At 36.4% G+C, this 13,274-nt stretch overlaps 1 protein-coding gene across 1 annotated transcript in view; it reads right to left on the reverse strand.

Annotated features, from left to right (window-relative positions):
* Nucleotides 1-13,274, reverse strand: part of LOC107600229 (semaphorin-6B-like) — a 133,381-nt gene that overhangs the window by 8,081 nt on the left and 112,026 nt on the right. The window contains exons 11-16 of the mRNA XM_016292072.1: nt 10,489-10,620; nt 8,872-9,021; nt 7,316-7,495; nt 3,947-4,087; nt 2,102-2,179; nt 980-1,038 (exon numbers count right to left, since the gene is read on the reverse strand). Of these exons, the coding sequence (XP_016147558.1) occupies nt 980-1,038; nt 2,102-2,179; nt 3,947-4,087; nt 7,316-7,495; nt 8,872-9,021; nt 10,489-10,620 (740 nt within the window). The remainder of the gene's footprint in view (nt 1-979; nt 1,039-2,101; nt 2,180-3,946; nt 4,088-7,315; nt 7,496-8,871; nt 9,022-10,488; nt 10,621-13,274) is intronic.

Below are 13,274 nucleotides of genomic sequence, written 5' to 3' on the forward strand. Positions count from 1 at the left end.
GGAAACCCTAAGCTCGTGCCAGGCTTCGGCCTCGACCTTTCCATTTCACCAAGATTCTCTGACTCAAACTGGCCTTAAGATTGCATCAGGAATCTATTTTCAGACAGACGAGACTTGCAAGTATCAAACTTAGTCTTATTAATTGATATATTAAGTATCAGTTGCACCTTTTTACCAAGGTGTGTTTGAACTAAGAATCTGACGTTTCCCTCAGGTGTAGATCTGACTGAATATGCAAATAGTTCCATAAATTTAATTCCTTATGTCTCTTCTCTGTACTGAGTTAAGCTTTAACCCTTTCCTATACAAATAGTGTGTGTGTGTGTGTGTGTGTGTATGTGTTAGACCAGTTTAAGTGTTTATGTAGTATGTTAGACTAGTTTAAGTGTTTATGTAGTTAATAAAACCTTACTTGTATCACACTTGACGTTGTTCATTGTTTGCTCATAACTGGAGTCACTTAATCATGCAGATTTATGCTACAAGCTTTTGTAGAATTGTACAGTAAGAAAGTTATTTCCCTTAACCAGGAAATTAACGTTCTTAGAATTGACAAGACAGTTGACCCTGAGAGGTCAGCTAAATATCTACAGCGGATCTAAATATTCATAATTAATTATAACTAGTTATGATTAATTATTCATATTTCCTCATGAGCTGATTCGTTACACAATATAAACCATCTTTTGTCTTTTTAACAATGTATACTCACACCCAGACATCGTACTTTAAAGAAATCAATTAATTTCTAAAAAGAAAAGACTCTGTTTCGCTCTCATTATCTTCCTCCATCTCTTCCGATGCAACCTGTGACTTTCTCGTGACTTTGTCTGCTTGAGCAAAACTTTGGAACCAGACCAGACTGGATCTTTTCTGTATTGTTGAAGAGTTGCTAGAGGATTCTCTCGAGGAAGGAGAGACGTGCTGAAGGTAGAGCGGGAAGCTAAAGGTCACATCCCAAACAGGTTCACAAACTCACCGTCGCAGTCTCCGAGATGTGAGGTGTTTCCATATTCAACGTCCTGCACGAAAGGTAATCTGCAAACCAGGAGAAAAACGGATTTGAACATTAACCGCAAATTCACCGATTAGATACACGACACACATTCTATGCAGATACGTGAATGCATGCACTTCTAGTTATGCAAACTCAATTTCATGCGTCATTGCATTTAGAAATGTGTCCGAACACAATTCAAAACACATTCGACTGCTGTTTTTGTTTTCAGGTCAATAGCTGATATGACAGAGAGAAATTTTACTGAGCAAGTTAGTTAAACTGTCATGTTTACCAAGATACGTGAATAATAATACATCTGGTTTAAAGGTGAACAGTATATATTTTTTATATTATAGTAGGAATATGGAAATATGCAAACACGGTAGAACTACCAAAACATTCCCATCCAACATGTTCTAACTGGAACATTTGTTTTCCAATTAAGTCAAGAAAACATTGTTTGAATGTCCTCTGAACGTTATTTCTGAATGTTATCTGAACATTCAAAAGTCCAGTTTTTAAAAATGTTTAAAAATATATATTTTAAATGTTTTTCTTGGCTAAGGGAACATTCCATTTGATCAGTTTACAAACATTATGGGTATGTTAATTTCAAAGTAGTAACATTTAAAAATGTAGATGAACTAAAACATTTCAGAAAAAAATGTGTAAGTATGTATGATATACAAGTAAAGTTTTTGTGGTAACATTTTGAGACTATTATTATTAAAGATCACATAACTTTGAATGAATGTTACTGGAAGAACATTTGTTCAAAACGTTAATAGAACCTTGCCAGAATGTAGCCAAATTACAGTTATTTGGGTTAACACATAACACATTGCTTCACACACAAGCAATGGCATGAGTGTGAGGGCGGGGCTATATGTTTGATTGGCCAATGACAGATGTGCAGAGTGTTTTGGAAACCTGTGTAAAAACATTTACATCTGGTGACCTTTAATTGCGTAATAATTTGAGGGTAACTCTATTGCCCCCTTGAGTTGAGGATTAGAGGCATGTCAAATACAACAGGGCAGCATGCATGCAACGGCAAGCATTTATATTTGTGTAGAGTATGTTTCTGGTTTTCTATTTAACCTGGTGCCGGGCCTCAGGAGTGAGCAGATACTTCCTCTGGTCCAGCCGCAGTATGGATCTCTGGACGCAATGCAGTTTCTACACACACACACACACACACACACACACACACACACACACACACACACACACACACGCACACACACACAATGTTTGTCAATGTTATTACAGAGGACAATACTAACCTCCTCTATAACGAATACAGGAAACAAAACTGGAGAACAGAAATTATGATTTATAGAGACTGAAACAGAGAGAGAGACAGACATGACTCAGACATTCAGCTGCAGTCTCATATTTTTTCATATCTGTCTCTCCAGCTATTCAAGGTCACTTCTCTAGAAACATAAAATTATATACATAAAATTACATTATATATATATATATATATATATAAATGTATTGTAATGTATTTTTCATAGGAATACCAAAATAACACATAAAATAAATAGTAAATTAAATAGAATTTTTACCTAAATTTGGCATGTATTCAAATTGAAATATAATGCTTTTACTGCTTATAAAAATGTAAATTTTAAAGTGGGCAGATTCCAAACAGCAATAAATAGAATAAAATTTTTCAATAGCCTTATACATAATTACCATTTCACAATTACAATTTGCCATTTAAATTTATATTATTTAAAACAATGCATTTACGTTTAGTACTGTATTCTTTCTTTAGCATCTATGTGAGCTTGTGCATGGAGCAAAAGAAGGCTTTAAAGTTGTGTACAGTGTAAAAAAATCTAGCGTAGCGTTAGTTCTGGCAGGTCACGTTAGTCAAGCTCGTACCAGTTGACTCTCAGCTTATCCCCATCTACCTATGGAAATACGACACCTATCTAAGCATTCGCATTGCTCAATAGCTAATTACCCTCCTCCATCCCCAACTCCTCCTCTGTCAGTCAGGATTCAGCCTTCTGATTCTCCTTGAATCAGACTAATTCTAAAATGTGTACATAAAATTATAGAACTTTAACCATATCTGCAATACATTTATGTTGGTTCTGTTCTGTTTACCCTGGGGGGTTATTGCTGCTCTCCTTGCTCTCATCCATGCTAGGCTGCATGGATGCTCAGGGAGTTCTTGCCCAGAACAGAACCATACCACCAATCCACACTGTATGCTAACTGTCAAATATATTTGACGATAGTGGTACTGACAGAAATGATTTTTTTTGAAGTTGCAAATAAAAAAAGATTATTTGAGAATATTTTACAAGAAAATACTTCAGTCTTTCTACTTCAAATTTTCATGTTAAATTCAATGTGTTACTTGTGGTTTCTCTGTACTGTAATTATTTGTAGAATTTAATCAATTTTTTCTAGTGTAGCAATTTCTGAGCGAACAAGTAAATCCTGCACATTGTTTCCATGCGTGTACCACCCATAGCAACACGGGCTGCTGGTGCAAGAGTCATTTGAGCAGCACATGGTGCTGCAGATGTACAAAGTGGATTGGAGAGACTTGAACTGGTGCAGATGGTACTGTACCGCATCCCGCAAGACGAGAGAGAATGTCAGCAGACTCAATCAAAGCCTCTTCCATTAATCACGGCTGAATTACACCAGAACTTTACTGCTTCACAAGAAGAGACCGTTTCAAATGTGCCATACGGGAGACGGGCCAGAAGGAGTGTGTGTGTGTGTGTGTGTGTGTGTGTGTGTGTGTATCTGAAGGAAATTGTAAAAGCTGGGTCACAGTAATTTCAAAGCCGCTGATGAAGCAGTGTGCGTTTGGGTGGCACAATTTACTTTAAGATGGAAAACGAGAGCGTGTGTGAATGAGAGTGTGTTTAATCAGTTTACAGACTGAAGGTGTGTGTGTGTGTGTGTTCTTACTTCATGCATCTGGAGTGCAGTTGGCAGCGTGCGACAGGCACTCGCACCACGCAGGAGTGGAAGGCCAGCAGGAGTGTGTGACTGGGTTTGTCCAGGGTCAGAGAGAGAGGCTGCCTCGCCTGCACAGAGTCATCACCGCACCTACACACACACACACACACACACACACATTGAAGTCATCAGTTCAAGCCCTTGTGCACTTTTACAACCAAACATTTCCTAGAACACGGATACACACACTCATTAAAACCCAACAGCTTCACATCAGCGTCTCCATGAGTCATGAACACATACAGTGTGACCACCCGCACTCAGCAGCGGGGCGGAGACATTCTACCTCATTTCACATGCGAAGAGGTTAGCCAATCACTACAGAGGTTATTTATGTATAGAACATGCATTATATGTCATTTACATAGTCTTACAGGTACAGTAGCAAAATGGTGTCAAAGAGAGTGAAAACCTAAAGAGATTTTCCAAAAGACTAATAGGATGGAAATTGGAAAATGAAACTGAGGACAAAATTATAGAATTAAAACAATATTCCCAAGAAAAGGAAGGAGGAATTAAAAAAAAAATACATTTTAAACATCCACTCAAACCAAAGTAGTGAGTTATTCAAAATTCACCCTTTTATATTTAATTGTGATATTGTGATGAAGAAAGTTAACCAATATGATTTCCATTTTAAAAATGTATAAAATGGTATATAATTAAAATTTTTTGATTTAGATTATTTTAACTATTTTGTATATAATTTTACTAGATTATGTTTAGGTAGTTTTTTTTTTACGAATGAATGAAAGTAGTCTTTAATGCTCACATAGGCTGCGTTTATTTGCTGAAAAATACAGTAAAAACAGCAATATTGTGATATATTATTACAATTTACAGTAAAATAACTCATTTTAAAATTTGTAATTTATTCCTGTGATTCAAAGCTGTATTTTCAGCATCATTACTCCAGTCTTCAGTGTCACATTATCCTTCAGAAACCATTCAAATATGCTGATTTGCTGCTCAAGAAACATTTATTTATGATTTGATTATTATCAGTGTTGATAATGTTTGATGATCAGAACAGCATTTCTTTGAAACAGAATTTCTGCGAAACAATGTAAATGTCTTTGCTGTCACTTTAAATCAATTTAATGTAAATAATTGCTGAATAAAAGTATAATAAACAATAAAACATAAATAAATAATGAACAGCTAATTTACGGACCAAGACTTAATTTCTCCAGAATGCACTACCCATTCAATTTCTGACTTGTAATTGAGTAAATTCCACATCCTGTCATTTAACTTTAACTTCCTGAGGGGTGTTGCCAACTTTCCAACTTGTGAACAATTTCATAAATTCTGAATTTCGTCCAGCCTTGTTCTCGATCCAATTTCCTCACTCTTTCTCTTCAGTAATCTCCTTTTCTCTTTCTACTGTCTGTGGCTATAAAAAAGTGGCAAACAGCCCAAAAAACACAGTTTGGTATGTTTCCAACACACATTAACTGTCAAGCTGCTAATAAGGCATTAAATTACCGCAACATCTCTATGACAACACCGGTGTCTCAGAGAAACTCCCCAACAGTAGCTCTACAGATATCAGACATGTAATCTAAACACTGATAAATAGCTGGAAGACAAATGAGACATATTAGAGGAAGTTGTGTGAGAGTTTTGGATGGCATCCAGAGAACACCTGAGGCAAGACAGAAGGTCAAGCAGACACAGTGATCTCTTTGTTTCAGGTGTGTGTGTGTTTCTCAGCGAGCGCTGTGTCCTGCTGAGAACCTTATCTCAACCGCCACACAACTCGCCTTCATCTCCCAGCATGCATCTCTCTGAACCTAACCGTTCTTCCTCCAGACAGGTATTGCCTTTCATCTTCAAAACCCCAGCCATGTTTTCATCCATCAGAGCGCCACACGCTCACACGCGCACACACACACACACACGCACACACACACACACACACACAAAATAATCAGAAACCCCGTTGAATCGTTTTTCTTCCTTTTGAGGACATTTTCAGAGGCGTTGTGTGTTTGTTTGTTTGTTTGTGGATAAAAAGCATGGATTTATTTCTTCAGTTGCATCTGATACGGAATATCTTTTACTCTTTGACAGTGCTAAAAGTTTTAATACAAGGCTAAACATCAACAACAGTTAACAACTGTGGGAAATAAAAAAGGATTTTTGGAGATAAATGAAGTCTGGAAACCGATTAAAGGATGCTAAGGACAAAAACAACTTGATCTCCGCTCCTGACTTTTCAAAGACATACTCTGTGTCCGAATCCTGCAACAAGCTACACTCTTAAAAATAAAGGTGCTTCAAAAGGTTCTTCAAGCGATGCCATAGAAGAACCATTCGGTCAAAGGTTCTTTAAAGAACCATCTCTTTCTTACCTTTTTGTAATCTGAAGAACCTTCTTTCGCCACAAAGAACCTTTTGTGAAACAGAAAGGTTCTTCAGATGTTAAAGGTACTTTATGGAACCATTTAGACAAAAATTTTCTTCTATGGCATCGTGAAGCACCTTTATTTTTAAGAGTGGACCTTATGAGAAAGCAGGGAGTCATCAATGCATGTCCAAAACCAATGTAACATTTTGTCTACTAAGATGCTTTTATCTTTTTGGAGGCAGCATAGATAGCTCTCTCTTGGGTTGTCATATTCTTAATTAAGGAAATTGTTTCGCAATACAATTTTTCTGAAAAGTTATCTTTAAATCTGCAAATGAGGCAATGTCTAATTAAATATGCACTAATTTGCATATAATTCCAGAACTGAAATATGAACATTGGATAAAGCAAAGTTCAAAATTCATTTTGTTGACATATCAGAATGAAAGGTTTTTGCAGGATATCTCCTTTTATCACTCCATAAATCAGAAAACACTATCAACAATTAGAAATAAAATCACCACCATATTTAACATTTACAGCATTATTAAATTGGCTAACACTATTGGATAAGAACTGAACTGAGCTGATGATGACTTTGTTGTGTTCTATAGTGCCGCTTTACATTTACAGTTTTTGATCTTTACACAGTTATTGAACGGAACTGAATCAACACTGAACTGGCTTCAGCTACTGTTTTTTTTCTTTTAGACCTGCTTTACAGAAGAATTGATCTCTGTTTGCATTTTTGAATCATTTTTTCCCATATAAAATATTCTCAGTAAAGCTGCTTTGAAACAATCTGATATATAAAGCACTATGTAAATAATGGTGACTTGAGTTGGTTTAATATTTATCAGGCAAATTATATAAAAACCAACCCCTCTTCAGAAACCCTAAGAATATAGATAAAAACTGTATGGTTTTGCCTGTATTGTGTGGTTCAAACAAAAAAATCCCTTCACCTTTCTGGGTTGTAGCCCTCCAGCTCTTCCAGAAAGGTATTGGTGTTGGAGTATGGGTTCTCCGGGCTGGGTGTGATGAGGAACTTGAGAACGGTTCCCCTGGTGGATCCGAGGAACACCACAGTCCGATTGCGATGTGGGCCTGCCTCAGTGTCCACCACCATAGTGTTCAACTGGTACCTTAAAAGTGAGGGAAATCAAACAATATGCACACCATTACAGAAGCGTATTGCTTTTATAAAACAGTTGCAACATCAATATGATGAAAGACAATAAAAGAGAACGTTTCAGCCAAGAATCTATTTCATCATGCTACATGTTTACAGTAGCCAAATAAAATGGGGCTTTAAAATCAACACGAAACTGCATTTGCAAGCCATTTTGCAACCATAATGTGATATATTTCCAAGAGAAACAGAATATTGAATAAGAAAAAACAATGTAACACTGTATTCTTTTCCCCACTCACATGGCCTATTTACAATTCTGATGAATAAAACAATCCTTTCAGAGGTAAACCAAGTTATTACAATTTGAATAAACCTTGCAAAGAGATATTTTCTTTAGAATAGCACTCACTGATGAACTGTGCACTGAAACATTAAGAAAGTAAATAGGGTTCATTTTGATCCGTTGAATTCAGCTGATGGTCACATTTTGTCATTTAATAGTTTCAAACATAAATCAGATTTTAGTGCTGCCGCTATCTGTTTTAAACCATTCTTGGTGTATTATTCTTAATACAGCTTATGAAATAATTAAAAAGGGATGTAAGAGATAAGATTTGTAAATACTCTCTCTGTTAAGACTTAAGAAGATTAGGTGTAAAAAGGCTTATTTGGATTAAAGTCAGCAAACACAGAGGAGTTTCACCAGCGTCTCTGACGGCTCACAATAGTTTTTATTTTCTGTGTACTTTTACTTTGTTGTAATCGTAAAAAAAAAACCCTGAGCTGACCATTTTTCAAGTCAGTGAAATCTTTATGAGGAGTAATTCACTAACGTTTATTCAAGATTAACATTCAGGCAAAATGGTCTGCTATTGAATGAATCAAATGAACACCAGAGTACCACTCTCCTTCGTGTCAATTTACCTCTAGTTATCTTGAAGCAACCCAGTGGCCATTTCAATCAAATTTTTAAAAGCGAGATGATTTATAGCTACATTTTCCTCCTTGCAGAGAAGCTTTGCTTTGAGCCTGAAGGCCTCAGGCAATTTATTCTCTGCAGAAGCACTTCTGGAGTTCAGATTTATATTTTAACTAAGGGTTTTTTTCCCCACTAACCTTGAGAGACACTATAGGAACGCTCTTAATAGGAATGCTCACAGAATGATGTCCTTTGAGTGTAGGTGCTGCTAACACTAACCACACTACAGCAGAGCTCGGACTTTGATTGCTGATATCTCAGCCAGTTTAAGCAGCACGGCTTTTAGTAGACCTTGAGAATGACGTTTCACCTTTTCAACTCTCTGCAGCACACTTCATATAACAAGCATCTTGGGGTTTACTGATATTTTCCCACAATGCCTGTGTTGAGTAGTGTACTCATCTTACCGGACCATAGTCTTGACTATCCATGGTCTGTGTCCAAGCAAAGGAACCGCTTCATCCATCAGAGGATGAGTTTTGATGAAATTCAGCACTTCGTCGGGAAGGGTGTTGGAGGAGCTGAATCTCGAACCCTGGACAGCACATCCTCCAGGCCTAGGAAAGTAAAAGAAAATAAAAGAACCATATTCATGATATAAATATCCAGAGACAGATAGATAGATGGATGGATGAACAGAATGACAGATAGAATGATGGATGGATCCATAGATGGAATGATAGATCAATAGATGAATGGATGGATGAATAGAAAGATGGATGGATAGATGAATGGATGGATGACTAGAACGAAAGGTCCATAGATAGATAGATAGATACATAGATAGATAGATACATACATACACAGACAGACTGATGGATAAATAGAATGACATAGAATGACAAATGGATGGATGGAATGATAGAACAAAAGATAGAGGAATGGATGGATGGACGAATGATCAATAGATGTGGATGGATGGATGATCAGTAGATATATGAATGGATGGATGAATAGAATGATAGATAGAATGATGGATGGATAGATGGATGGAATGACCGATTGACAGACTGATAGATGGATGAATAGAATGAAAGATAGAAAGATGGATAGATGGATGGATGAATAGAACGATAGATCGATAGATAGATAAATGGATGGATAGATAGAGAGATAGATTGATAGATAGATGGATGGATAAATAGAATGACAGATAGAATGACGGACGGATGAATGGAACAATAAGTCAATAGATAGATGAGTGGATGGATGAATAGACCGATGGATGAATGAATGGATGGATGAATAGAATGATAGATAGAATGATGGATGGATGGATGGAATGACCGAATGACAGATTGATAGATGGATGAATAGAATGAAAGATAGAACAATGGATGAATGGATGTATGGAACGATAGATGGATGGATGAATAGAACGTTAGATCGATAGATAGATTAATGGATGGATAGACAGAGAGATTGATAGATAGATGGATGAAGGGATGAATAGAATGACAGATAGAATCATGGATGGATGAATGGAACGATAAGTCAATAGATAGATGAGTGGATGGATGAATAGACTGATGGATGGATGGATGAATAGAAAAATAAATCGATGAATGGATGGAAGAATAGAACGATGGATGGATGGATGAATAGAATGATGGATGTATGGATGGATGATGAATGAATTGAACAGTAAATCAATGAATGGATGGATTAATGGAACACTGTATGGATGGATGGATGAATAGACCGATGGATCGATATAGATAAATGGATGGATGAATAGAATGACAGATTCTATGACAAAACAATGGATAGATGAATAGAATGATAGATAGAATGATGGATAGATGAATAGAATGATAGATAGATGGATAGTCTTCTAATTTTGTCTCTCATAGTTGAGGTATACCTATGATGAAAATTACAGGCCTCTCTCATCTTTTTAAGTGGGAGAACTTGCACAATTGGTGGCTGACTAAATACTTTTTTTCCCCACTGTAGATGGATGGATGGATGGATAGATGGATAGAATGATGGATGGATGGATGGATAGATGGATAGATAGATACCTGGGTTTAGGTACTAGTTCATCAGGTACAGGTGTCCATATGGATTCTGGTGATTTCTGCTCTTTGAATCTGCCCTCAAACACACGTGCCAGCTGCTGCATGTCAAACGCACACACCGCTGAGCCGGGGATGCTGGGTAGACACAGAGCAGCAAGAGGGTCAAGACACATCACTGATCCAATCCACACCTCAAACACACACACACACACTCACAGTCTGACACATTTTCACAAGCACACACACACTGTTTCCCCGAAGCCAAAGTGACATGTCACAACAAGACCATTCGTTTTTCTGGAGCTGACAGACTAATCGACCAATCTGCCTCTGCTGCATCTCATTAGAGAGCGTCTCCACAGCCACTCACATCAGATTGATAAAAACTCAACTCAACGAGCTCACCACATTTGCATACGGCTATTATATAGCACATAAGCATTATACATATAACAATACAACACATATATGGACTGCTTTTTGCCTTTTCGTGATGCTTTTGGTCACTATATGCTTTCAATGTATGAAAAAATATGAAAAACATCTGAGTTTCATGAAAGAAAGAAAAACCTCTTTGAAAAGATATGAGGATGAATAGATGATGACAGTTTTATTTTTGGGTGAATTCTTCCTTTTAAAAGCAAAATATTATAGCTTGATGCACATGAAACAAAAAGGAAATCATAGATCAGTCAGACACAGAAGGAAGCTGTAAAATTAACTGCCAGGATGGGCAAGTGTACAGCCCGATGGTGTGTGTGTGTGTGTGTTCTGGTCTGCAGGTGTTCACCATGTGTTCCAGAGCAGCTTGTCTCGCTCTCTCCTCCACTTCCAAGCAGTGGGAGGTCAGATGGACTGTTGAGGAAACTTGGATCCTCTTATCTGTCCAGATTTCAGCTTTTAGCAACAACAAGACAACAAATCTTATCCAAGGCTTGTTGTGAACTGAAGCCTTATGCAAAACATGAAAGGATCAATTCTGGTGTGCTTTGACGCATACACACGGAAATTAATACTCATAAACTACTGTTCAGATGCTTGGGGTGAATAAGAAATTAATTTTTATTCAGCAAGGGTAAATGAAATGGATCAAAAGTGACAGTAAAGACATTTATAATTTTACAAATAAAATGCATTTTTATTTATTAGATAATCATGAAAAAGTATCCGTTTCCACAGAAATATGAAACAGCACAATTGCTTTCAATATTTATAATAACAACCAAAGCAGCATATTAGAATGATTTCTGAAGGATCATGTGACACTGAAGACTGGAGTAATGATGCTCCATTCAGCTTTGCATCACAGAAGTAAATAACATTTTATAATATATATTAAAATATAAAACAGTTATTTTAAATTGTGTTTACAGTATTTTTGATTAAATAAATGCACCCTTGGTGAGCATAAGAGACTTCCCTTCTCTTAAAAACTACAATAAAAAAATCTCACCAACCCCAAACTTTTTGAACGGTAGTCCAAATAAAACTATTTTCAATTGTATTTTAAGTAAAATTATCTAAACATAATCTAGTGAAACTATATAAAAATGAGTAAAATCATATACATTTTAATTTATTAATATATTAGATTAAGTTTTATACATTTTAAAAGATGATAATCATTATTCGTTTTCTTTTAACACAATTAAGTTTATTATTATTACAAAAGAATAATAATACCCCCTCTCCTTTTCTTGGAAATATTGTTTAGATTAAACGTATAAATGAATGTAGGTTTTTACTAGGTCTCAATTTCAATTTCCATCCTATTATTATTTTGCTAAATCCCTTTCATTTTGTAAAAAAATCCATGACATTTACCTCCAGGACATGTTATAATTTTTGTTGGGACAACAAACGTGTAAATATTAACAATGGGTTTGATTCTTGTGATGTTGTGTGAATTGTAAAACAGGAGCAGGCTGTTGGTCTGTGTCTGCGGTCACACATGGCCCCATCAGCTGCTCTCAGAACATGTGTGTTTGGAGCGCGGTGACAGATTTGGCGAGTTCTGTGTGGTGTCCCGCTGAAGCTGGAGAGAGAGGGCTTGTCGGCACCCCTCACCTGCATCTGAGCCAACACTGGACAACATTTGGCCAGTGCTGGGCCAAAGATGAACCAAACCTCATGGTCCTTTATCTGAAATGACAGTGCTGTGGCAAATCCAAGCCCTCGCACCTCCAACAAAACTCAAAAAGAGCCTCAAACAAAACAAACTTCATAGACTCAATCCAACAAACTTTGGTGAATCCACTAAATATTTCAACATCAAAAAAAAAGAAGAAAAGCTGGTAGGCTGGTTTTAGCTGATCTTTCCGTCTGGTCATAGCTGGTTTAGCAGGCTTGTTTTAGAGGGAGACCAGCTGACCAACCAGGCAAAACCAGATGAACACCAGCTTGACCAGCTGAAACCAGCCAATCAGCATATGCTGGTTTTAGCTGTTTTTTTCAGCAGGGAGGTTACTTTTTAAAAAAATTTGTTTTCTGGTGGTCTAAAATAAATATATTTCTTTCAACAGTGACTAAAAAGCATCAATAAAAGGTTAATTATTATAATTTTACTCAATATTTTTGCATGCCATTTCATCTGTATTAGAGTACAGTGTTATTTTAGTATTTTATATACTATTAAACGCATGCATTACTTTGAATTAGGCTTTATTTGCATATTATTTTAATTTTAATTGTATGTGCTTTCCTGAGTTTTATTAGTTTTTTATATTTCTATATAGCTTTCATTTATTTTTATTTCCGTTTCAGTTTTAGTCATTTTACTTCAACTTATC

The sequence above is a fragment of the Sinocyclocheilus grahami genome, unplaced genomic scaffold (assembly GCF_001515645.1).
Source record: "Sinocyclocheilus grahami isolate Dianchi unplaced genomic scaffold, SAMN03320097.WGS_v1.1 scaffold280.1, whole genome shotgun sequence".
Classification (NCBI taxonomy): Eukaryota; Metazoa; Chordata; class Actinopteri; order Cypriniformes; family Cyprinidae; genus Sinocyclocheilus; species Sinocyclocheilus grahami.